Genomic DNA, 26,945 nt, shown 5'->3' on the forward strand with positions numbered 1-26,945 from the left:
TGCTCCTTGAAAGAACTATAATCAAATTAGTTTGACAATGGACAGAGTTACATAAACATACAAATTTCAAAGACTTTTCAAGAAATCATCTTTTAATTTTCATTGTATTGACAGACACAATATTATTTTATTCCTACTATAATACAGAAAAGTATTGGACGTACGTAGTTTTTAATCACTAGCTAATAGTTGCTTTATTAATTATTACCTCGTGTATGAGAAGTATAGAACAATTCTTTTAAAGAATTTCTAAAAGAAAAAGTTAATTTTTCATTTACCAATAATTCAATTACTTTAGGCTAGTTTCAATTGTGCTAATCTATACAAAAATAGTTACGTTATTTGAAACAAAAGTTAGCGTATTTATATAATAAATGCAGCTTTTTAATTGCAATCATGTAGAAATATTCAATTGTTTTTAATTGTTAATAATTCAATATGCGCATTATGAGTGTACTATTTTTTAATCTCAATTATTGCTGTAAAACTAAGTAGGCTTTTTGATATCTATCAGTAAATACTATTGGCACTCTAGTTTCTAGAAAAATGTTCGATTCAAGTGTGTGACATTTTCCAACAATGTATTTTCATATGGACGTGATTACTCTCGTAGTAACAATTAATGGAAGTGTTTTTTTTTTATAACAATGAAAAGATCAACTCGAGTTACTTTATAACGCTTGTAAAATTTGAATCGAAAGCGAGTTCACAGAAGAATTAGATCAGTAGTGTAGTTTAAATGGACGTAATATAATAACTGCATATCATTTGCTCGCAGCGCAGATACCGGTACACGCGCGACTCTCTTTACCGATCGTCGCGTCCTATTTTTTCAACAATTGGCAATCGATATTATCATGCTTATATTTACATCTGTAGGGCGCGAGATAATTAATTAATTTTTTTTGTTCAATTGAATCGCCATTGTAATTGTACACCGGTCGTAGCATCGATGACTATTACGTAGGTACACTTTTTATGCAATTTTATAAATATTATTCTCGCTTCTTCGAAGTGCGCAGGTAACTAGGATAAATTGTACAGCTCTTTCTCATTTCGTTATTCTAATATAATCGTTTTTGTCATTTTTTTTTTTACACATCGCATACAGTTATATAATATATTTTAACCAATTGACTATTTATAATCGTGTCTCGCGATCGTAAACGTTAAGTTTGTATTGATTACTTCAACGATTCAAACACTCTAATGTAGAATGATCGACGATTGTGCAGCGACATAACAAATATATATTTTATGTATATATTCGTCCTTCCACGCGAGGAAGAAATCTCGAGATGCGCAGCTACGCTTCGTTATACAGCGCCTAATAATTGCGACGATGAAAAGTCGTCGCGTCGAAGCTACAAATTACGCGACAGCGACGAGCGGCGACGATCGGCGACGACGACGACGACGACCATCCTGTACTAGGAATCCTTCTTGCGGCCGCGCAGCTGCCAGAAGCGGCGCTCGGCCGTCCTGGGACTGTCGCAGCTGATCTCGATGGTGTTGGACCTGTTGGGCAGAGGCGAGGCGCTCTGATCGCGCTCGGCCTGGCACAGTTTCAGCAGCGCCTCGACGCCCCCGTCGTCGTCGACTTCGTTGACGTCGTCGTCGTCGCAGTCGTTTCTCCTCCTCCTCCTCCTCGCGCGATGATTACTATCCTGGCTGGCTCCTCGTCCAGCGCCCAGGAAGCCGAGCAGGCTACGTCTCAGGCGAAATTTGCGCCGGAAGCTCGACTGCTGCTGCTGTTGCTGTTGCTGGGGATCACCGCAGCCCTTGTCGTCCAGGCTCTCCTCGACCTTCTTCACGACCATCTCGAAGTGCTTGATCTTGTGCTCGCCCTCGTTGTGCACGTCCTGCGACAGTTTCCTGTGCAGATCGAGGATCTTTCGACGAAACTCGCTGCTGCTGCCGCCACCGCCGACATCGTCCAGTAGTCTCTTGTTGTTGTTGTTATTGTTAGTCGACGTCGACGGTCCGCACCTCTGTCACCACCAGCCGGGCTGCTGCTGCTGCTTCTGTTTATTGTAACTTGGCGACGACGCGTTCACGCGTTCGGTTGCGTTGCTGGCCCCGGCGGCCGCATTGCCGCCGCCACCGGCACTGGACACCGAGAGCGAGTCCTCCTCCTCGAGCAGCGGCTCGAGACGATGGCGCCCGAGGAACGAGCGGAAGGTCGAGGCGCCGGCGAAGCTGCCGCCCACCAGCAGCTGCTCCATGCTGAGCTCGGGTATGTTGCAGACCTCGCTGTCGTCGATGTCGCTCGCGTCCATGCCGAGGATCTCGTCCTCGTCGACCAGCTCGTCCTCGTCCGACAGGCCCCAGTTGTCCTCGCCGTGGCTCAGCGAGTAGTGCGTCGGCTGTTACGGATCATGCGGCTATTTTTTGTTGTTGTTGTTTTTTTTTACGATTGATTACAGTTAGCGTGCGTAGACAGTACAGGCCAAGACAGCAGAGAGAAAAATAGATAGAGAGAAAGAGAAGTTGATAACAAAATAAAATCAAAGAGATGCACATGCGAATCAAGATTGTATAAAGAAACCAATAATCACGAACCCAATCAATTTGTTCATTAAACTCGATTGAATCTTTCATGATTTTTTCATTTGTTCATGCTTTAGGTAGTAAAATTAGCCGGTAGTAGATTTTTCATGTTTATTTTAAGTTTTTTTGGGCTCTTTATAGGCTTTATAAGATTCATCCAAGATTCTCCGAGGACATTACAAACTAATAATTTGAAAATTCCACTCTGGAATAATTTTATTACCTGGAGCATAAACAACTCTTAGTAGCTTATAATGTTTCTTTTTTACCTAGGTCGTTGACTCATCGTAATGATTGACACGATTACATGTAAAGATTTCTCTTGTTCAATTTACGGAACCAAAAGCAATTGTTATTTTGATTTTTGAGCTTTAAAATATTAATCAACCCAGTGCTTATAGATAGAATTATAGATCGGAAGTTGAAAATGTACAAGCTGAACATTGATTAAAAAAAAAGTAGAGAAAGTTAGTATATATACGTGCTGCGAGATTGAAGCAATAAAACCCAGAGTACATATCGAACGTAAATTGTATTGGGAAGTAACGTGAGAGCTGGAGGGGGTAAAGTAAGGCCGTTCTAATGGCCAAACTCCTATACCGAAAGCTTAGGATCGGCCATTGAAACGGCCATCTTGAAGATTCGCATTATTTCCCAATACAAATGCAGCCAAGCGATCGAGATATTTATCGCAGCGTTGCAATTCACCACCTCATATAGCTCGAATCAATCGCTCTATACGGGTCTCGCGAGCTTCCTTACCGGACTGCCGTGAAAGTGATCGTCGTCCGGGCCGCCGGAGGTGGGCGTGCCCCAGATATCGTCGCCCGAGGTCGCGCCCGAGGTCGTCGTGGCCACCTCCTCGTCGCAGAAATTGTTCACGGCGTGCAGATCCAAGCCACCGCCGCCGCTGTCGGTGCGTTCGGGTGGCTGCGGCGGGGACTGTTGCTGCTGCTGCTGTTGCTGCTGCTGCATGGACGTCGACAGCTGCTCGAATATCGACATCTTGCTGACGACGTAGGTGCTGGCCTTGAGGGTCCAGGCTCGCAGAGTCGACGGCGCCGAGGCCGAGGCTTCCGTCTGCTGCTGCTGATGATGGCGCCGATGACGATGACGATCGTCGTCGGCGGTGGTGGCGTCGCAGTCCTGCGTCGAGTCCGCCGCGTCGAGCTCGTCCTCCTGGTCTAGGCTACTCATTGTGTCGAATCGTCGAAGAGCCCTGAATGGGGTGGGAAGAGTTCGGATTATTTTTGGCACGATTTCCCTGACTCATCGTCGTCTAGCAAGCCATCTTTTTTCTTTATTTTTTTTTTTTTTCTTCAATCTCATTGTATTTTATTTTTTTTTCTCGTGACAATGAACAACTAACGATGAGTATACAGCAATAATTTCATGAACTGTTGTTGTTATAGAGAGTACAGTTGTATCGATCGTATATCGTATTGGAGTTTTGATGAAATTGAATGATGGAGGTGAGCTGATTGAAGAGAGCGAGAGAGAAAGAACAGAAAACAGAGAACGGAAAACTCAAATAATAATGATGCATGATAACAAACGAACATATAACAATATATAAAAACATCTATATTGGGGAGCTTTTTTTGAACGATGTGTATCTTTTTGGAGTTTTTTTTTTCGTATCTTAATACATACCGTTGTCATTTTCTAGGCTCAATAGAGAGGCAATTTTTGTGAAGTTTTTTTGTGCAAAACAGAAAAAACACGCCACATCACGCCAAAAATTAATAATTTTCATCATTAATTATTATCAATTATCAATAATCATCATTAATCATAGTAATAAAAAAAAATTGAAAAATAAGTGTCAGAAGAATAAAAGATATATTGCATTAGGCATTTATCTATTATTTTTTTTTTTTCTATATTCGCATAAATAATTATCAACAAAATGAGGCAACAAATGGATAAGTAATGAGTAGAAATGAAAAGTCACACCTGTAGGGTGGCTCACCATCGCAGTCGAGATCGTCCTCGCTGCAGTTGCCGTCCTCGTTCGCGTTTTGGGCACCGGAAGCGGCCGCCGTCGTCGACGTCGACGTCGTAGCGTCGAATCCACTCGAGTCCGCTCGATTGTTTCTCGACGGCGAGGATGTTCCACCGGTAGCTGCCGAGGTGGTCTGAGTCGACGACGAGATATTGCGAGCCGCCGACGAGGACGACGACGATCTCGGCGTGCCGAAGTTCGACGAGTGCCTCGTGCAATTGTTGTAGTCCGGCGGCGGCAGTCGTGGCGCGGGTATCGGCGAGAACGGGTCGCGCGCCAGCAGCAGCGGCGGCGTCGGACAGCCGGACCTGCGATGGTTATTACTGTGCAGATGGGGTGTGCGGCGCGCCCGACAGCACGACGACGATAAGATTAATTGTTTTTCTTTACCTTAGTTAAATTTAGATAGATCGTTGGCCCTTTCTGTCTATAAAGTACTCGATATCGACTTTGAGAAAATGAAAGAGAGAGAGAGAAAAAAGATGCGATTTTCTGACTGCAGCTCGAAAGCGTGTGATGAGCTTAATTGTGATCAAATCTTCGTTCTAGATTGGCAAGTTTGAGCGACATTCAAAAATTTACTCGAGATATAAAAAAAAAGTATGAGCAGTATAGGAGCTATGACAGTTCACGGCTAACCGTAGGTGGTTTTATCGACCATGCAGTTACCGACATGACTGAGGGTTTCCCGGATATCCCTATAGAGGAAATATAGAATACCTGGGTAGCATATCTATCTTACCGAATTTCGAACATACCCTATACCGGGGATTCCAAGCCATTAAGTATACGTTATTATTGATCCGATGGGTGGGTAGCATATCTACTTTACCGACTCTTGAACATAACCCATATTAGGGTTTATGGGTATTCCAAGCGACAAAGTCTAGCATATCTGTCATAGTCAATGTGGAGAGTGGGTAGAATACCTCTATCTGATCCTTCCAAACTATCGATCTGAAGGTCGTTACGATATATAACGGTATTATTGATCATGTCGACATAGCATTAATTAGAAGTTGATTGTAAAAAATATACGACGATTTGTAAATGAGCTAAGTATGCACCTTCGATGGTTAGCCATATGCTCGAATTTAATGTTGCATGATCAGAAATCTTCATTGCTAAGATTCCCCGGTATAGGTTATGTTGAGGAGTTGGTCATGTAGATGTTTTACCCAGCCTCTAGATCAACGATAATGTATACTTTATGTCTGAGAATCCAAGGTATAGGATATGTTGGATAGTCGGTAAGATAGATATGCTACCCACCCTTCGGATCAGCGATAATGTGGATTTTCATGGTTTGGAATACTCCGGTATAGGGTATGTTCGAGAGCCAGTAAGATAGATATGCTACCCAACTTCGAGATATCTCCCTAGGAATAATTTTCGGATAGCCCTGATTGTGTTAGTAACCCCATGGTCGATAAAGCCATTTACGGCTGGTAGATATTTTCCCATCATAAGGTAGGTAACCCCACGACCGATACCAGCCACCTACATCTGCTAGGTAGGTAATTAAATTACCCATGATGAAGTAGGTAACCCTATGGTCTATAAAGTTACCTACGGCTGATAGATACTTTACATACCAGCGGGCCGAAAGTAGCATTTCCCGGCCGCTGCGCTAAACGGGATATTGCTATTTTCGGGCCCGAGGTATGTAAAATCGTATACTGGCCTATACCGGGAAAAAAAGAAAGCCTCAGTGTACGTGCTAATCAACCTCGGCTTCGCCTCGGTCGCTTATTTCACGTGCCCTGGGACTTTTCTGTTTTTCCCGACCTAGGGCAGTAATATACTATACCCATCATAAGGTAGGTAACCCCATGACCGATACAGCCACCTACATCTGATTAGGTAGGTATTTACCCATGATAAAGTAGGTAACCTTATGGTCGACGAAGCCACCTACAGCCGATAGATATTCACCCATCATAAGGTAGGTAACCCCATGACCGATACAGCCACCTACATCTGATTAGGTAGGTATTTACCCACTGCAGGTAAAACAGATATCCCGCATATCAACCTCCCACTCCTTTGGTTTGGAGAGGGGAAGGGATCAGGGGTGGGGTTCCAGGGAGTCGGAATGGGGGGGCCGTGAACTGTTACAATTCCCCTACCATATATAATAAGCGCAGCAAGCAAAATGATTTGCATATATTATAGACAGAGTAGAAGCTTCAGATGGTTATAGAAGTTGATTGTAAAAAATAATCGACTTAATAATTAATAGGCGGATGAAATGCGTCCAGCGTCAAAAAAAGGCAAACAGTAACATTCCCGTTGAATCATACGTACGTCAAGGTAGCTCGGTCCATACAGTTCACAATTCAAGGAACGGGGGAGACGATCGTAAGAAAAAGCGGAGAAAAGTTTACCTGTGACAGGTTCTGCATATACTGATGGAGTTGGGTGAGGTGTCCCTCGGCGTTATCGCCTGGCCGTTCATTTTCGGCTGCTGCTGCTGCAGACTGTTGGACTTGACGGTGCTGAGGCTCGCCGACGACGCCGTGCTCTGCTGCTCCGCGTCCGAGTTGACGATCACGCCCTCCTCGGTCACTGCGCGCGCGAACGGGGAAAAATCATCGCCTTGGTATATATAAAATTGGTCGATCGCATTTTCGAGCGTATAATTCAAATATAATAATCGCGTACGGTCGGTGAAATCGTGACGGTTGGCCTCGCGCGGCATGCGCGCCCTCAGCTCCTCGGCCGTCCACTCCTCGATGGGCATCTCGTGGTCGGGCGGCATCTGATGCGAGTTGCGCACCCACTGGGCCAGATGATTGTCGTCCTGGCGCTGCTGCTGGCGATGCTGCTGTTGGAGCTGCTGCTGATGGTGACGGGCCGCCGTGGTAGACGTAGCCGTCGTCGTCGAGGCCGACGTCGAGCAGCCACCCCGATTGTACGTGAAGTCGAGATTGTCGTCGCACGCGGACCGGTGATGCTGCTGCTTGCCGCCGTTGTCCAGCTGATCCTCGGCGAGCTGCTGCGTCGATTTGTAAATCTATACACGAAAAAGTAAGAGATTAGACGTTGAAAAATTTTCTCGAGCAAAATTGATGCGACTGAAATCTTACTTCGGGACTGTTATCGAGCTCCCGCTGATGCTGCTGCTGCTGCTTCTGCTGCTGCAGCTTCCTCTTGGCCAGCAGATAGGACTCGTCCTCGGTCGGGCTCTCGTCGTCCGGACTGTCGAGGTCGGATATGTTGCCGCCGATGCTGTAGCCCGTGTTCACGTAGATTCTGTAATAGACCAGATTTCTGGTGGAGCGGTTCCAGTACCGCTAAGCTTTATTTCACCTCGAGTCTTTTTTCATGTCAATCTCGATAATCTCTGGTTGTTTTTTTTTGCTTTACTTTTTACTTTACGAGAAAAGAATTGTGCTCACAAGGTATACATAGTATAGATTACGACATACAGAGTCAAATGGTTTTACTTTGAATTCGTTTACTTTTTTTTTAATTATACTTTTTACTCGAGATTACGGCATTCCATTAGAAGGTGACGAGGCTAAATATATCACATGTTTATTATAGACAGAAGAAATTTTCATCTAATTTTTGCATGCACTACGTAGTTTCTTGCAGTTTCGTGTAGAGCTATCAACAACTTGTTTTTTTTTCTTATTTCTAAAGCATTGCATGCGTTCGACTTGCATTCGTTGTTTATGGTGTGTGTGTATACGTGTGTAAATCAATCAAATCTTGATGCTCGAATGTCAATTGAAAAACAGTTTTTTTTTATTTTTATTTTTTTTATATAATATTGTTGGTTTACAATGAATTCTCTTACGAAATATATCAATTTTGTATGTCGATTTGAATTACGGTTTTACTATTTCGTACAAATTGATATACTTTATAAATCATTTCATTCCAGTGTACACATGTCTGTAATTACATAATAATCATGCAGTTGCACTATAGTATAACATCGCACTACGACTAATGAATTTTTTTAATACACTATACTACTCGCATGGCGGAGAAGGGTTTGAGCGAAAAAAAAGAACCAAGCTTTATTAACCCAATTCCTCAAACCAATTCCGTTCTGCGGATTGTCTAATTTTTCTAGTCAACGTAACATAATTATTTTCATTTTATACTTCGTACGGCTGGATTTTCATACGATGAAAATTCCACTACATAGAAGATATTTTTTACAAGCAAAGACGTGCATATTTTGTAATAAAATTGATATACTCTCAAACGATCTTGAGACTAATTTAAAACGAAAGAAAAAAAATCATAACAACGTGCCGCAACAATATTGAGCCTGCTCGGTCTCATTGTATCGCGATACGGATACAACACTCGCATTCAAATATGTTCGTTTTCATTTTTGACGCATGATGGGTGTTTGCGTGTGAGTGTATAGTTATTACGTGAGTCGAACGTGAGAGTGATGGCAAAGATCAGAAAATCCAAAACCAAAAACGAGAAATAATGAAATAAAAATGTATAAACTAAAACAGTGTCACTCGTAGTCTATATGGCTGATACGAAATAATATCAAATCATACAGATAATAGAGAGAGAGATATGTCATTGTTGCTAATGTTGCTGTTGTTTTTTTTTGTTAGTATTTTTTTTTTGGTTGCCAATTTTACTGAAAAAATGATTGTAATATTATATAACAACGAATTTACATTTGCCGCTGCAGTAGATTGTGCCAGACGGCTTTGGACTCGGGGCTCGGGGCGCGCAGCACGAGCAGTCGCCGCCTCGGCCTGCTGTGGGGACTGCAGCCGGCTCCGCCGCCTCCGGTGCCGCCGCACTGCACCATCTCCGTCGTGCTCGCAGTCGTGCTCTCCGCGCTCGGGTCGCTTGGCTGAGGTGGTTTTTTTTGCCGTTTATTTTTGTTAATATGTTTTTTTTTTTTTTTTTTTTTGAATGCCACACGAGCGAATGCAAAGAAAAGAAACAGTAAAAGTTGTAGAGAAAACGAAATTATATAGGGTGGGTAAAAGTGTATTGTTTTATATCGCGGCAAATAAGTGTGTCTAAATCGATCGATGATCGTTCTAATTTTAACAATTATCGACAATATAAATATTGTATTAATGAACGTAATACTAAGAACTGTTTATTAGATCTAGATGAGTCAATTATAACAAAATTTAATAATAAATATACTTTGAATAGAGAAAAGTTATTACCCATTTAATTTAACAATGTACCGTCTAATTAATAATTTGGAGCTATTCTCGTATTCTAATACATCATTTTTAATGATATTGATACACTCCGCAATAAAAATTATTGTAACAAAAGTTTTCATTGAAGTTTTGTCAATTTTCAAATACTTCTATCTTCGTCTATTTTCATCGTATCGAGTAGGATTTTTTTTTATTTTCTCGAAACTTTTTTCTCTTTAGATCCATTCATAGTATGGATGAATGTAAATAAATATCGAGTTACCAGTAGTATTTGAGCGCAACACTAAAAATTACAAAACAAAAAAAAAGGAATCAAAAATAATTCTACTCTATGTAATGAAAATAAACAAAATTTCCATGAAAATGTTTGTTACGATAATATTGTTACGGAGTGTATATCACGATGAATAATGTAATCATCAATATAACAAAGTCTAATTTATATAAAAATGAGAACATGATTTGATAATGATATGTTTATAGATTGTCATCCGGCTACAAATCGAACGTAATTATATCATAACGCGTACGAACAAAAAAGAAAAGAAAAAGTACCTGCGTGGTCAGCTGCAGACGGAACTCGGTGGGCCGCTTTCTCACCGTGAAGCAGGCCTCGGCGATGCAGGCGAGCCTCAGCGGCTCCTCCGTGACGAAGAGCACTCGGTCGCGCGACACCGTGGCGAACACCAGAATGTCGCTGAACAGCAGCGCCCAGAGCGGCTGCTGGCGGCGGCCCTCGACCTTGGACAGGGCCCCGCCGTAGAGCCTGCGCGGATCGAGCGACGAGCAACGACGTTTAAATTTATTTTTTCTTTCGTTTTTTTTTTTTTTTTTGGTTTTTCGATCGATCGTACTCACCACTGTCGGCCGGGCACGGCGAGGGCGAACGGATTGCAGCGAGCGAACACGAGTCGCGACTCGACCTCCTGCAAGCTCAGCAGCGGCTTGCCCGTGTCCCTGGGCGGCTCCATCACGCCCGCGGCAGCCGTGGCCTCGCGATAGCCCTGGGCGAGGTCGCGCACCGCCGGACTGTTGCGCGGGCCGGTCTGCGACAGCAGCCTCGTCATTTCCCTGTTGTTGCGGGCACGAAAAAATAGATGATCGACGGTCAATCGGGAGCTTTTATTAAATTTGGGGTCTTTCATCGTGTAGAGAGAGCTCTGGGTTAATTGTTGTAGGTATCACGTAAGATTTGAACACTCGACATTTGGAAATTTGTTGCAAAACATTGCAGCCAAAATTGAAGAAAATAGCCCGATATCGTTATCCTTGTAAAAATCGTCGAACATCAAAGGGTATCGTATTAATTTATAAAATGAAATACTATTTAATATCATTTTCAGAGAGATTTTTGATTGATTGTTTTTCTCAAAAAGAAAAACGTTAAACGACATTGGAATCGACGGATCGAACATAGTCAATACAAGGGTTATCCTCTATCAACTTAATCGATCATTTTTCTGCAAACATGGAAAACTCATTGTTCTAAAAGTCAGAAATTTTCCCAAATTTTTATAAAATTTTTGGAAACGTCTATATCCCTTTTTCAGAGGCCCAAATCTTTTTCAACTTCATAATCATCGTAAATATTAAAATAATTCCTAGCTCCGTGTAGAATGTAGCGAAAAAGCACATGAGAGCTTTTTTATTGAAAATCGTCTAAACTTTCAGAAATCGTGTTTTGAGATGCTTACAGAGGCTCATATGGTAGAAAAAAACACACAACTTTATAAAATCTAATCAAGTATAACCCGGAATTTCATCTTCCGAAACATACACAGAGCTTTTTCAAGATATCAACTAATAATTTATAAATTTAATGTAATGGTTTGATCATTTTAACGGCCTTAATATGAAAAAAAAGTCGAAAAATTACCATATTTTATAATTAATGAGTGACATCTTTGACTATAAAATTTGTAATTTTTACTTTATAGATTTTTTCGTACACGAATTTCTAACAAATATCCTCTGAAAAAAAATAATAATAGAGGGTCCCAAAAATTGTTGTAAAATTCAGGGACAATTTTGCCACATCAAAATCATCATGTCAGATACTCAATATTTTTTTTTTTTTTTAACCCGTCGAGTCGACCGAGAAATCACCCACTCGAACGCGCATCGTCCAATTATTATGTACCTGTAGTGCTCGAGCGGCTGTAGCAGCACACCGGTGAGATCGGGCCGTCGCTTCTTGGGCACGCTCGGCTCGCAGACGAGCTTGGCGAAGGCCGAGTTTTTGCGCAGCGCCACGAGCAGGCAGCAGGCGCGCTGCAGCCCGCCCAGGTAGCGCCTGTAGGCGGCGACGATGCGCCCGACCCTGGCCAGGTAGCTCGAGGGTCGGGCGCCCTCGTCCCTGATCTCCTCGGAGATGCGCAGCAGCTCGTCGAGATTCTGGAAGAGGATCATGTGGTCGGCGGCTGCGAGGACGTCGCGGCGCTCGGCCAGCGGCCCCGAGAAACGGGCCTGGCCCGAGCGCAGACAGGCCCAGTAGCGCGACTCGCGCAGCGCCAGCTCGTCCGACTCCTCCGAGTTGGCTTCGTCGCCGACGATCGACACTTGCTGCTGCTGCTGATGCTGCTGGACGTGATCGTGACGATGCTGCTGTTTTTAATTTTTAATTCATAATACTTGTCAATGGCGATTCTCGTGGAATGGCTAATAATTGTTAATAGGCTTGTATATAATAAGGGGTGCTCAGCGATTAAACGACGAAAATAAAGAGAGATATGTAATGTGATGCAGGACGAGGTGCAGGTGAAAATAAAATAATAAATGCAGTGATCAATTTTTTGATTTGAAAAACAAAATTTTCTTGCCAACAAATTATAATCGATACGTCAAGCTTGATACAAAAACATACATTTCTTTTTCGTTCGAGCGCGCGCGTGTGTATATATAAATTGCTCTGTACAAAATATGTCGTCGCATAAAATCATAATGAGTACAAAAATTATAATGAAAATCGAGCGATGGTAATAATTTCTTCATTTTCTTTTTTTTTGCGATACAGACGCGCGATATAAAACGTTGTTTTCGTGTGTACATCGATGTATGTGCTGCATGTCGTGCATAAACGTACATATATAATAAAATATAAACGTAAACGATAATAATTAAGCACAAAATTATAATAATAATGATTGAAAAAAAAAAAATTACAATTACAAATAATTAGCCTACAATTGACATATAATATAAATAAATATATGAACGCATCGTGCTGTGTGTACGTAGGTATAGCGAATTATGAAATAGAAAACTTATGATAATAATAAGCTCTGTTAATCTGCGCTGGCGAGATTTTCTTTCGCATTAATCATAATGATGATAATAATAATAATAATAATGATAAATAATAATAATAATAATAATAATAATGCTCAAGTCGGATTTGTAATTGTCATCATACCGTATGTTGTGTATAATGGATACGATCGAAGGGGTGTGTGACCGAGGCGACCGTGAGGAAGCCTCGCGAGACGGAGATTAAACGAAACAAAAAAAAAACAGAACGAAAAAAAAAAAACAACACGAGCAAATCTTCGACCGTCGACTGTCGCATTTACGTATATGTACACAAAATAAATATAAAATATATCTATACATACTATTTACACCGAATTGGCTTAAATATATAACTCTTCGATCGCGCGACGTCTTTTTCCTTCCTTCTCATTTCGCTTTCGCTCTTATTGCTTTTGTATTACGTATATAAAAAAAATGCGTCTGCGCACGACTTCAACGAAGACGAAAGAAAAGAGACTTTTTCGTATTTACAATTGTTCAAGATTCTCCGTGCAAGCCGTTGTAGATTTTTTTTTCTTTTCAATCGCGGATATTTATAATCGGAGATTCATTGTTCTATCGTAAAAGTACTATTGTAATAAAAATGTGAGCTGCCATTTGTACAAGAAAAATTATGATCAAGTGTGAATGTGTATAGTGCCTTTGTATTCAATGATAATTGAAGAATCTTAATCGATGATGGAATAAATATACATAAATAAAGCATATGCACTTGCGCGTGTCTATAAGCCCGAGCATAACACACTACGGATTACTTACTGCTCTATATTTCACAGATGATTTCGTAATATTAAAAACTAAAATCTTTCATTACTTATAATGTGATTTATATGATAAAAATGCCGACTTTGTAATATACGATATATCAATTACATTAACTAATGAAAGCTATATTCTGAATCACAGAAACATTGTGGAACTCACTGGTCGATGAGCTGAGAGAAATTTTTCGGTTGATGTATGAAAAATAAAAAAAAAACAACAACAAAAAGTGAGAAAATGCGGAGTTGATCATTAAAAATATTGCAACTGTTTGATAAAGTGTGAAAGTCTATTTGTTGAATTATCTATTGTATAATAAAAGTCTATTATTGGTATATTAACTGGCTATTGCAACTTTTTTTTACTGACAGATGTATGTGTGTGTGGGTTTGTGGACTAAAAGAATCGTTGTAATATAAAATACGTATATTATCGCGCGGATGGTTTTCAGGCGCGTAAATTCGCCTGAGCCCGCGCGTATAAATGCAGGTATAAGATGAACAGAGAAAAAAATACTGTGCCGTTGATCGATTAACTTATAAGTATTCAGAATATGCTTTTCAATGTTTCTTCCTTTTTTTAATTTTTTTTTCAATTTTGTTTTTTTTTGCAACAAACAAATTTTTTTATACTCTTTCTATCTATGTTTTCCGGACACGTGCGATCATGGTCATCGACGTTTTTCCTTTTTTTTTTCTTTAATTTTTTGCTAGACTAGTGCTAATTTATACAGAATAACGAAAAAAATTACTAAAAACAAACGTTGAAAACAAAGTGTATCTAAATTTTGAAAATCAAAACCGAGAGAAAAGTTTTGAATTTTTCTTTCCTTTTTTTCTTTTTTTTTTTTTTAAGTTTGAATGTTCATCGCGTCAAACGCTTTATTAACTTCCAAACTGTGTTAGGCGTTATTCAAACATATCCTCAACAAGTCACTATAATATACGAACTAATAAATTAAACAAACAATTATTATTTTCTTTTAATTTCTAAGCGTATACATGCATCTCTCGCCTCGTTGCGAAACTAGATCCTCAGTACTTGCTCTCTCTCTCTCTTTTCTCGATTCTTTTTCTCAAGAAAACGCAAAAATTGATCTCGAACAAACGAAGAACAGAACAGAACTGAACAAAAAAAAAACATCTAAAACATCGATATATACTATCTAAAACATGAATCTAATACATTGAATACGTAAAAAAAAAAAAAGTAATTTTTTTCCCCCCGTCCCCGCTGCTATTCAGACGATTACGCCAGTACCGACCTCGGCCGTGAACGCGACGACGACCGCCGACTGACTACTCTGCTGCTGCTGCTGCTGCTGCTGCTGATGCGGCGCAGCAGCTATTATGCTCTGCCTGTGATGAGGTTGGACGGAGGCCGGCACGACGGCATTGTTACTCAGAGTCATGGTCGAGGTGGCGGCGCCGCCCAAGGCGGCCACTCCGCCGCGCCTGTAGACCTCGAGCACGAGCTGGCTCTGGGCCGCCTGGATGAGCTCGAGTATGTCGTCGCGGGCCAGCGTTACGACGTTGCTCGCGTCCACGAAGACGACGTAGTCGCCGGGCCGCAGACCCGAGCGCTCGGCCGGACTGGCCGGATCGACGCGCTCGACCCGCGGCGGTCGGCCCCACGACAGCGAGAAGCCCCATGCCACCTGCGAGGGGGGGAAATTTCGAATTTCGCATCAGTACACGCTCGTTCGAGTTTTTTGGTTGATAATGGGACTGAAAAAAAAAAGTCGTACCTGATTAAGAGCGGCGGGATGTCGGACGAGTCTGCGCGTGACGGTGCAGGGGGTGCGACCGCCTCGCGCCGCGAAGCCCGGATGCAGTGGCAGTCCCGTGTGCGGATCGCAGGGCTCGAGCTCGAGGTGGCGCAGATACGTCAGGTCGTCTGTGCTGCCGCTGCTGCTGCTCACGGCGTTAGTGTTATCTAGCGTCAGATCCATGACCATCGGATTCTGATGATGATGATGATGCTGATCGGTAATCGCTGTCGACGCTGCGGACGACGAGGCTGCTGACGACGACGCTGCCGACTTGGCGGGCGAGGTGGCTCGCACCGAGTCCTGCGAGTGGACGATGCTCGACGACGACGTTGCTGCTGCGGTTGCCGCGCGACCTGGGCCGGCTTCCAGCGGGTGCCATGTCGCTTCCTGTCAGCGGACCATAGAGAAATCGAGTTAGTTCATGTGTATGCACAATATTTTTACCATTATAGTTTCTGCATTATATACACTGAGAAAAAAAATTCATTGATTCAATAAAATCAATAAAATTATTTAATTAAATACGATCTATGAAATAATCTTTTTTATTTCATCCAACAATAGTAAATAAAATATTAAATTAGATTTCATTGAATCGATGAATTTTTTTTCTCAGTGTATGTATATACCGATATGTTTTCGGAATAATACATGCGACATTTGCGCTGATATCTATAAGGATACACTTCCGGCTCTTCCATTGTATTTATTATCACTGATAAAAAACACGCACTCGCTTATAAAAAAAAAAAAAAATAAATAAACAATTATTCACGTTCGTCACGTCTCGCACGACCGATCGACGCTGTCCGTAGCCACCAGCAGCGACGACGGTGCGGACAGCTGCACGACAACGTCCTCCTGCTGCTGCTGCTGCTGCAGCTCATCGTCGTTCTGAGTCCGCTCGGCGAGGCCGTACGCGCTAGCACCGATAGTGGCCTGCCGTCAGAGAACCATGAATATCTTGAGCAGCACACCGGCGACGAGGAACGCGACGCAGTAGATCGCGACGACTATCATTTGGGCGCGATTGTGAATTGTCACTGAGGAGGGAAGACACTTTGGATGTCCCGTGTATTTTTGAAACGTTATTGGAACGCAACGCAGCGATCGACGAACGATCGAGCGTCATTCGAGATATCGGACTGACATTAACGACGAACGCGCGCGCGCGGCCGGGGATGGACAAATCTATATAGATGTAATTAACTTAGCCCTGACCCTGGTCCGCTACTGCCGTGCGAAGTCTTACGAATTCGCGCGCCAAAGCTATCCGCCTGTTTTTTTTTTTCAACACGCTACGCCGGACGCTTTCCAATTCTATAATCGTTTCGCGTTGGAAAACGAGAGGGAGAGAAAGAAAAAACATTTCCGCGATCGCGACGTGTTACCTCTGCGGTCGCGCGATTTGTTCTCTCTCTCTTTCTTTCCTGTCTTTTCCTCGCTCGAACGCGAGAGTAGAGACCGAAAATAACGGCTTATTGTATTATAGCTTCACCTAAAGGGTGTAAAGTCACTTATTACGCTCGATCGAATTCGCTCGTATACATAACGCGACTACGTTATGTATACAATATATAAGACGAATAATAAGCGCGATAATTGGATATGACTTGAGGCAAGTCGAGCTTATAACGATATTTTCCAAGCATAATATCATAACGCTCGAGCTCTCAATTTCGTTAAATCTCGTCTTGAGCGCGCTTTACTCATAAGACTACGGACTTAAATGATAAATACGATAAAAAAAATGTAAAAAAAGCTCTCACCTTATCCTGGGACAGCGGCAGCGGCAGTGTCATGCAGCCAAGCAGCTCGCTGCGTCTGTAAACACAATGGAATTCATAAAATTAATATAATTAATAAAATAAAAATTTTATACGATATACGCGCGTAAATTAATGCGCGCGCAAAAATCGTTCGAGAGGCGTTTACGACTCCCGATCCGTTATGAAAAAAAAGAGAGAGAGAGCCGTAAACTGCAAATTATATGCAAAATTATTGCGACGCGATGCGCGTGTTATAATCACGACAATAAAAGCTCTCTCTCTGTACTGGCGAAAGTGTAACGACGACGCGCGTTGATTCAAAAATAAAAAAGGAAGAAAGGCAACGAGTCATTTTTATATACCTCGTATTATTATCGCGACATTATGTACGTATACGTATCTCTGGTCCCGAGTAAATGACGATTGTAACGCGCGCGAACGTAAAAAAAAATGTATCCTCGCTTTTGTTATTGTATATACGAGCTCGAAGAGTTATAAAAATCGAGCCTGCCTCCGTTTCGTCGTGCGTTATACATATTATGCGCGACATAGTGTATATATGCACCGAGTACGTATGCATACGTATCATAGCATTGGCGACGCGAGCATATTAAACGATACACACTTGAGTCGTAAAAAAAATCTCTCCATCTCTCTCTTCTTTTATAATTTAGATCGTTGAGAGCGAGAGAGAGAATGGAGTCTAAAAACAGGTTTATGATATACGACATGAGCTGCTATGGGCGACGCGCACGACGCGCATAATAATTCATATAATGTACCGTGTAAGAGGGCATCGACGAAAACAAAAATGAAATTTACGATCTTCGTCGGACGCGAGCCATGTACGTGTATGCACGTACACGCATACGCGTATATCCGCATAGTGCGATAGGAAGGAATGCGCGAGATACTACTATACGGCAAGTGCGAGCGAACCCGCACCCACTTTCGTGCGCGCATACGTATGTGCATGTGCAGCAGTTTCTTCTCGGATCGCGTTGTATTTTACGCGCGCGCACACATAGACGTGCATCGCGAGAGCACGTGTGCACGAGGCGCCTTACATATACCATGGACGGACACTGCGCAAGCTCCTACGCGCGATACCAATCGATTCCCCACCCTCCTCCTCCTCTTATACATAGCTGCAAGCACGCACACCAACGCGGTGGGTATCCGCACCCAAAGCTCGTAGGATTTATTTATTTTCCTTTTTCGGGGCTTTGGCCGCGCGCGCGCTACATTCTTCGTTCAATGTATGCCACACGAATGATCTCTTTGGATCGTTTGCGAGCGAGCTTGCAAGATACACGCGCGTATATTACTTTTTAATGCGTTTCGAGAAAACTTTGTATTCGAATCACTCCTTCGTTTCCTTCTTTCTTTTCGTTTTGTTTCGTGCCGATTCTTATACGCGTTTCGAACGTGCCTCGACATAAATTCGAATTTACCAGGCACGTACTAACCCCCGTATACGAAAACAATATTGTTTACGCCGCGATCGAATCGAAATATTCTTGAGCTTCTTTACATTTTTGAATGTCAAAATCACCGCGCACAGAACCATTATACACACACTTACGACTCGTCGACGATCAGCAAGTCGCTGGCGAACTTGACCCTGCGCTTGACGCGTCGATTTTTCGCTCTCGCGCCCGTGTTCGTCATCGTCGCCTGCGACATCCAATTGCCGCAAACCTTTTGACCGCACATTTAGAAATTTTCAAAGCGCCACGTATACACCACTATACAAAATATCCAACGACTCGATTTATTACGAGCGAGATCGAGCGCGCCCCGCACCATGATCGGCTGCCGACTAAGCTCTAGCTCTGGCCAGCGCGCGGACAGAGAGAAACCTCTCCCTTTCTCTCGCGAGCGCGCTCGTGTGTGCACGTTTAACGTTGCATATACCCGCGCGCTGCTCCGTCTTTCTCCGTCGAGCGACGATCGTCGCGCTTTTGCGCGCCGCGCGGGCGGCCGGCGCCGATGTCGCACACACACACGTACACACGTACAATGGCCCGATCGATGCACACATGACACGCGACTGTGTTTGTGCGAAGTTGCACACACGTATATTACATATATGCGCTCCTCGCAAATCCCCATTTTCTCGAAGGCGGGAGGGTCGTCTATATAACGCAATTCTCGAGAAGTACTATACTATACCGTCTCTCTCTCCCCCGCTAGTTTTGCGCTGTGTGTGCAAAAGTACGCAAGGAAAATGTAGGTCAGAGATTTGCATTATATTTGCTTTTTGCATACACAGACACACACACACACACGATCGTATCGATCATCGTGTACAACGCGTTAAAAGCTCTTCCGGCTGTCTCCTTCGAACCGTACCTCTTTCTTCGGTACGCGCGGTTATAAGCTCCGTCTTCGTTACATATATATACGTTAAACGAAGCCTTGAAAACGAATCGCAATTGCTTTCGCTTTTTCGTACTTATTATACACACGTGTTCATTGTCGCGTACCCGCTCGTGTGTTGACGTTTTCGTGTTATTATACACGTATACGCGCAAGCTCACACACGGAGCCGGGGTAGTACGTGCAAAGCATACATTATCAATGCTATTATTCCGCGGCGTATAGGTATATACATAAGTCGACGCTAAGAAAGCCAACTTATCAAGCATTAATATCGGCTTACGCTCGTTATTTTCTTTTCTGCGTATTATATACGTATACAGTCCAAGTTCACGCGTACGTTTATATACATGCATTGTGTATAGGCTCAACACGTGGTTTCGATTCATCATCGTCCATATACATATATATAAACCGTCGGTTCTATTCGTTTTATGTATCGTTAAAGCTCACCTCGCTACGCGATCGCGATGCCAGACGGCTATGTCGAGTGCCAGCCTCTTGACGCCGTTGCTGCTGCTGCTACTACTGCTGTTGCTGCTACTGCTGCTGTTATTGCTGCTGTTATTGCTGCTCGTGTCCCGATCGTTGCTGCTACAGTTGTTGTTGTTGTTGGACGGCAAGGTGAGCCACAGCACCTCGTTGAAGACGGGATTCGGCGTGGCCCGGTGCACGGCAGTGCGCTCGACGCGACAGAGCGCCTCGCCGCTGGCCAAGTCCTTGATGTGGGCCTTGACGTAGGCGTGGATCGGGCCCTCGGGCCGGCGCAGATCTCGACACCTGATTACTAAGCGACGACGAAGAAGACAGAGAAGACAAGAATTAGTGAATTACATGGAGATGCGGGGTGAATATAGGCGATCGAAAAAGCTCGCGCACGTATAAAAGCTCGCGTACACTCGCGAATTGATTCCTCGCCGAGCGTTAATGGGAAAACGATGTCAAGAATCTATATAGCTCCGATCTATAGCCAGTAAGTATTTGCTCTATATATATAATGCGCTCGGCATTAATAGGGCTGACATGATCGATGCAGCTTATAAACGCGCCGATCCCTCCCCCATATAGCTAGCCAAGTATTTATAATGAAATTTTTCTCGCTCCAGATGTATATCGCTATATATACGCGAGCCCCGACTGGGCCAGCGAGCCGCTTCTCTCTTTTTTTTCTGGCTATAATATCGGAGCTTGAACGAATAATTAATTCAGTTACGTTCGTTGTATCTCGCCCAAGTCTATAAGCCTCGTGCCGAAAGCTCGACATATATATATCTGTGGCAGTGATCGTGCTCGTACCACGCGATTACATAAGGTAACGAGAAGGGGGGAGGGAGAGAGAAAAAAAAGTGTATCAATCGAACGAGTACATATAGCCGAATTATTTATCCGATCTAGCCTATAGAAGTTTCGAGCTCGTGTATGTGTGCTCCACTTGAATTCGAGCTGCATGTGTTATAGCCTCCTTATCTCCCGGCTTGGCTGCAACGAATGTGTGCCTCTGCTGCTGCTGCTGCTACTACCGCATGCATGTGTGCTCGAGCACGAAATCGATCAAGCTAGAAAAGTTTGCCTGCACGTCGAGCTTGCATTTTATATACTCGACCAATTTTTTTTTAATTTTTTATTTTTATTTTTTATTTCGAAGAGGCGAGCGAATAATATTTTACACCAAAACCGCGGTAAACGAAGCTTGAGTTTTCTAAAATTAATTCAACGCGAGTGCATGCCTCCGAGGCTTAAACCCTTGTATAATATATCATATGCTACATGATTAAAGTCGAGCTTGCGACCGATCCCTTTCTATATTCATGTGATTGCGCTGTTATATACGCGACACATACGCGCGCTTTTACTAACGAGTTTTTCCTCTCTCTCACTCTTCCTTGTTTTATTTTTTAAACTTTTTTCCAAGAGGCTCGATCGATGCTGCTCGAAAATTTTTTGCCTCGCATACATGTAAAAGAGATTCGATAATCTCATACTGTCGATTTTAAAGCTCGCGAAGCTTTTGGCTGAGAACAATAGCCGAAAGATAATTGTCTCGTCGACGAGCGAGAGAGAGAGAGAGACTACGGATATCTCACCCCTCTCCCGCGCGCACGTTAGATACTATACATGTAGATATGGCCTACCTCTGCAGTCTCTCTAGGCGCACCAACACACGTTCTCCGCGAAGGGGCTAGTGGCTGTTGTATCACTGCGCCGTACTCGTGTACGCAGCACAGCATAGCTAGCACACATACACACACGTGCTGTGTACGTATTCATGTATCGAGATGCAGGGAGAGAGTTTCGTCATTCTCTCTCTCTCTCTCTCTCGACCGACACAAAGAGCACACATGCACACACTTTTTGCACGAGTACTTAACGACACACACGTATTTTATAATATATACCAACGATCGATGGATCGAGACTGGACTAGCAGCTAAAAAGCTCCGCGTCCGTGCATAGGCGCGCGTGGACGGATGGATGTCCTGCTGCTGCTGCTGCTGCAGCCCCAGCGCAGCGAGCTTGCAGCTATATAGCCGAAAACGTATATACGTATGTATGTGGAGCACACTGACAGAGAGAGAAATAGCTCGAGCGATTCGCACACTCGCTCTCGCGCACCGACACTCACTGGCACGCACCTCAGCGTCTCACATTTTTACATCTTCTTCTCTATCTCTGTCTCCACTGGTAATAAATTACAATAAATAAATAACTTGGAATCGAGGGAGGCTCTCGACGAGACGCACAGCCTCTCGCGCACTACGTACAGTACAGTACAGTACGGTACTTGGCCTCGCTGCTATCACTGATGCTACACTGAGCTTCTGCTACTGCTGCCACTGATAACGCGGCTGGTAATACAGAGGAGCTCGTCGAGGCTATATGGACAGAAAGAGAGCCCAAGGGGGGAGAGTGCAGCAGAAATATAACTTTTTTCTATAGTCTCGACGGCGGCGGCGACGGTGGTGACGCGGGGCGCATGTCCGCCGCGTGCGCGCTGCCAACTGTGCGGTGTGCATTGCAGGGGACGGCAGCAGTATACATACACGCGCACGGGAGGCTTGAAATCGACGAGGTTCTGCTCCTATACCCCGTATATCAACGTCTCTGCGGGCTTTAAAGCGCCTGCGCCGCGGCAATTTTACGTACACCTACGAGTACAGGGACAGGCAGCAGCGCCTGCCAACTATATATGGTATATACGTATACACCCGTAGTGTATAGGGATTTTGATACGAGAGAGGGATGATACGAAACTGAACTTGATTCTCGGGTCGATTAATCGTTCGATAATAAGGAGAAGGGGAAAAGAAATTGGAGTGGAAAAATTAATTTCAATTTCACGCGCGAGATAATTGTACATATTATACGACGACGACGACGAGTGACGTACGCGCGCGATGGGAATTACGAATTATTCGAATCGTTCGAGCAATCGCACATTCATTATATGCACCAGTTGAGAAATGCAAAATAAGAGATAGAGAGGAAGAAAAAAAAAGTAGTAGTGAAAAGGATATCCTCGCAATTGAAAGCTCCTGTTTATGCTATTTATACATACATAATGTATATACACACGCACACTCGTCATCCGCATCGCTAACTGAAGTTAATCAATACAGCTTTTACGGTTGCTGCTCCCGAGGAAAGACGACGACGACTTTCAAAACGTACATAATACGAGGCTAAAACGTAAAAAGTATACACACGGCAACGAGAAGAAGAAGAAGAAAAAAAAAAGAAGAGAGAAGTAAATGCAAATGCACACCCCTGTATTATTATATATTATTATACCGTGTATGCTGCAAGGGCCAAAAGTGATTTAGAAAAAAGATAAATGGGATTTTTCGAGCTATAACGGGAGAAGAGACAGGTAGAATCCTATATACGTGCAGCATATATACACACGAGCGTGCACATTACTACCCTCTTTATACGACCTGGTGACAATGAAAAGTAAGAGGCGAAACTGGAAAAAAAAAGTGGAGAAGACGAGAGAAAGGGTCGAAGCTAGTATAGCCTTCCAATATGAGATTACGTTAAAAAAAAACTGCCGCTGCTTGCTTTGCTCAGCTTATATATATAGCTTCGGCTTGCAAAATCTCAAGGACAAGACGAGAAAGACAAAAAAAGAGAGAGAGAGAGAGAAAGAGAAAGCAAGTACCAGCCTTACATTACGCAAGGGCAGAGATCCTTTTCACATGCTAATCGTCATCTAAGACATGTAAATGCGTATATATATATACGCTTAGCTGGTCGCGCGCGATATTTGCAAAATTGTTTAGCCACCGCTGCTGCTGCTACTTCTAAGCTACATGGCTTTTTTCGGGGTGCTCTACGTTACGATTATTCTTTTCTCTTTTTCGCGTTATATTTTTGCGTTAAAAAGCGAAAGAGAGAGAGAGAAGGAGCACACAATGCTCGGTCGTCCTTGCGACGTGTATAACTTTACGCTTTTGGAGGCCCTTTTAGAAAAGAAAGAAACTTTTGTCGCTGCCGCGCACGGAAGCCAAAAAGTTTCTGATTTTTCGACCGGAGGAGAAGATCATCGAAAAGAAAAGAAAGCGAAGAGTCTGTCTTTATATTATATATACTCACTCTTGACGCTTATGCGATCGTCGGCGCTCGAGCACTCGACCTCGATGGAGCCTATGCCGCCGTATCTCGCCTCGTCGTTTCTCAGGGTGTTGCTGCCGCTGCCGTACTCGCTGGGCGTCTCGGGGCTGTACTCGAGGCAGCGCCTGACCGTGGCCACCAACGGCGTGGCCTCGGGCGTGCTGCACTGGTGGTTTTGGTGACTACTGATCATGGCCACCGCCGCTGCGGTCCGACGACCGCTGCACGGTGACGATCTCTCCGAGTCCGAGGACGATGGCGTCGCGAACGAGTCCACCGCGCTCATCATGAGCGCCAGCGAGGACGACTTGCTGCAGGGACTCTGCCACGCGTGGCTGCCGCCGCCGTTCACGATGTTGATCGGGCAGCGTTTCCTACTGGTTATCGGCGATTCCTGTTGCTGTGGCTGCTGCTGTTGTTGTTGTTGTTGTTGTTGGGGCTCGTCCACGTCGATGACGCAGCCGTGGCGACGCTCGTCGACTCGTCCGCTCTCGATGGGACGTGTCTCCTTGGCGTCTTCCTCTTTTCGTTGAGCCTGAGAATTATTGTTGGTTAGAAAATAAGAAACGTCGCATCGGGGTCACCAATTTAGGAGGATCCATCGTTACCTGCGGCTCGTCGTCGACCTGCATCGTCGTCTGTCCTTCGTCCTGCTTCATCGTCGTCGACAGATCCAGATCCGTCTCCAAGGCGAGCCTCTTCACGTGCCTGTTGACCGCCTCGATCAGCGGCAACTCCTCGCCCATTTTCGGCCTCTTGGCCACCGAGTTGCTGCTCGCCTGCGGCAGCGTCCTCTTCCGCCTGATGACTCGCTGCCGTTTCAGGGGAAATTCCCCGATTACGTCGTCGTCGTCGTCGTCGTTGGGCGAGCTCGGCGGCGAGCTGAAGACCATCCAGGTCGTGGGCGACGGGTCGTCGAGCAATTGACTGGCCGACGAGACGCTGCTGTCGTTGTGCTTGGGTCGCATGAGGCAGACGGACGAGCGTCGCGCCCCGAACACAACGTCGACCGGCCGCTCGTCTATCGTCTCGTAGATGTGTTCCGCCTCCGGCACCTCCTGGTTCTCCTTCTCGTCGTCGTCGTCGCGGTGAGTCGCTAACGCGTCCTTGGGCAGCTCCTGAGGCCGACGATTCTTTATCCTGCGACGCGTGTGAATTATTATACGCCGGTTAAGGGATGTGATTTATGCGTGTAATATACCAATCGATAGAAGGGGGTTGAATCTGATATATAATATAAAAAGGGGAGGGTATCGATCGGAAAGGGTTGACTCGATATATTATTATACGCTTACGAAAGAAAATATTGAGCCGTATAAATACCTATTGCGAAGACTATCGACATCCTCGTACAAGTTATTTGGCTTATTATTCCGCTCGAGCTTCGTCCCCGACGATTTGCCCTTCGAGGGTGTCTCCTGGATCTCCTCGTATATTCTCTCCTCCTCCTCCACCTGCTCGTCCTGTTCCATCCTCATCTCGTCGTTTCCGCGATGAATCACCGGCGGCAGCGGCATCAGCTGCTTTCTCCTCCTCTCGCTGTCGTCGTGCACGAGATGATAGGGCGTATCCGTGCGCGAGCTCAGCTTGGCCGATCTCGCTTGGTGCTTTGGTAAGTGCGGCGTGTGCTGCTGATTGTAATGATGGTTATGACTGGTGAACCTCGTCGTCCTGGCGGCGAGTCTGTTGTTACGGTCGAAGCGCAACGACTCGAACTCCATGACGTCCTCGGGACTGGTGGCCATGCTGATCTGATGAAAGAAGTCCGACACGTGCGACTGCAGCGTCATCGTCGTCGGCTGCTGATGACTACTCGGGAAGCAGCTGCCGATCAGCAGAGTCTGCGGGTCCACGGGCAGGGTCGTCGTCATCAGCGTCGAGGACATGGCCTGCGACGAGCTCATGGCCAGCGACGCGGACGAGCACGAGGACGAGGACGAGGACAACGTCGTCGAGCGCTGATGCTGCGGGTACGATACGGTGAGGGGACCGATGTCGGCATCGACCCTCGGTGTGCTTTGGTAAAAACCGTCTATCACGACGGGTGAACTACTGTTACGCTGCGTCAGGGAATTACGCTTTCCCGTTCGCAAATTTGGTTTGGTCGCCTGCAACAGGATCGGAATTTCATTCGTCTAATCATTTTCATCGTTAAATAAAATACTCACGTGAAAGTAACCGCGCAGATCGCTGCCTTGGCTGCGACACCGCCTCTGGCGCCTCGAGGGCGTCTTCTTGATCGACCTGAGCGACGGCTTGTTGTCACCGTTAGCTGCTGCGCTCGTCGTTTTAACTCGATGATGACCACCGCTGAGCCTCGAGCTCGGCGCTCCTCCTCCTCCGCTCGCCGCTGGTGGCGTGTTGGACAGGTCGCGAAACGGTCGTCTGCTGTGTGTGACTTTGTTATTGGTGACCCCGCCGCCACCTCCGCCCGGTCCATGTGGCGTCGAGCTCGCTTGCGACAGAGATCGCGAGACCGTCCACTTGAGCATTTTTGGTTCTGCAATAGGAAGCGAAGGAGGAAGGCAAAATTAGAATACGATGTCCGTTGAATTTCTAAGGCTAATTGACGTTCTCTAACAGTCGACGCGAGTTCATCATACGTATAATAGTTA

General features: G+C 44.6%; 1 protein-coding gene across 11 annotated transcripts in view; it reads right to left on the bottom strand.

Moving 5' to 3' along the window:
- Nucleotides 1-1,988: 1,988 nt before the first annotated feature.
- Nucleotides 1,989-26,945, bottom strand: part of LOC106652671 — a 48,815-nt gene continuing 23,858 nt past the window's right edge. For 3 of the 11 annotated variants that reach the window (XM_023458028.1, XM_023458027.1, XM_023458029.1), the window contains 18 exons: nt 26,499-26,830; nt 25,654-26,438; nt 24,939-25,470; nt 24,313-24,865; nt 20,173-20,506; nt 17,338-17,392; nt 15,545-15,955; nt 15,062-15,454; nt 11,867-12,330; nt 10,585-10,797; nt 10,282-10,492; nt 9,217-9,398; nt 7,645-7,828; nt 7,220-7,571; nt 6,943-7,123; nt 4,507-4,878; nt 3,313-3,769; nt 1,989-2,366 (listed from right to left, as the gene is read on the bottom strand). In XM_023458028.1, the coding sequence (XP_023313796.1) occupies nt 1,995-2,366; nt 3,313-3,769; nt 4,507-4,878; nt 6,943-7,123; nt 7,220-7,571; nt 7,645-7,828; nt 9,217-9,398; nt 10,282-10,492; nt 10,585-10,797; nt 11,867-12,330; nt 15,062-15,454; nt 15,545-15,955; nt 17,338-17,392; nt 20,173-20,506; nt 24,313-24,865; nt 24,939-25,470; nt 25,654-26,438; nt 26,499-26,822 (6,375 nt within the window). In that variant the 5' untranslated portion in view covers nt 26,823-26,830 and the 3' untranslated portion in view covers nt 1,989-1,994. Of the gene's footprint in view, nt 2,385-3,312; nt 3,770-4,203; nt 4,216-4,506; nt 4,879-6,942; nt 7,124-7,219; nt 7,572-7,644; nt 7,829-9,216; nt 9,399-10,281; nt 10,493-10,584; nt 10,798-11,866; nt 12,331-15,061; nt 15,455-15,544; nt 15,956-17,337; nt 17,393-20,172; nt 20,507-24,312; nt 24,866-24,938; nt 25,471-25,653; nt 26,439-26,498; nt 26,831-26,945 lie in introns of those variants that run through there. The other 8 variants (XM_023458030.1, XM_023458037.1, XM_023458032.1 and 5 more) reach the window with 8 other exon arrangements.

The sequence above is a fragment of the Trichogramma pretiosum genome, unplaced genomic scaffold, assembly GCF_000599845.2.
Source record: "Trichogramma pretiosum strain Unisexual culture from Peru unplaced genomic scaffold, Tpre_2.0 scaffold112, whole genome shotgun sequence".
NCBI classification, from domain to species: Eukaryota; Metazoa; Arthropoda; class Insecta; order Hymenoptera; family Trichogrammatidae; genus Trichogramma; species Trichogramma pretiosum.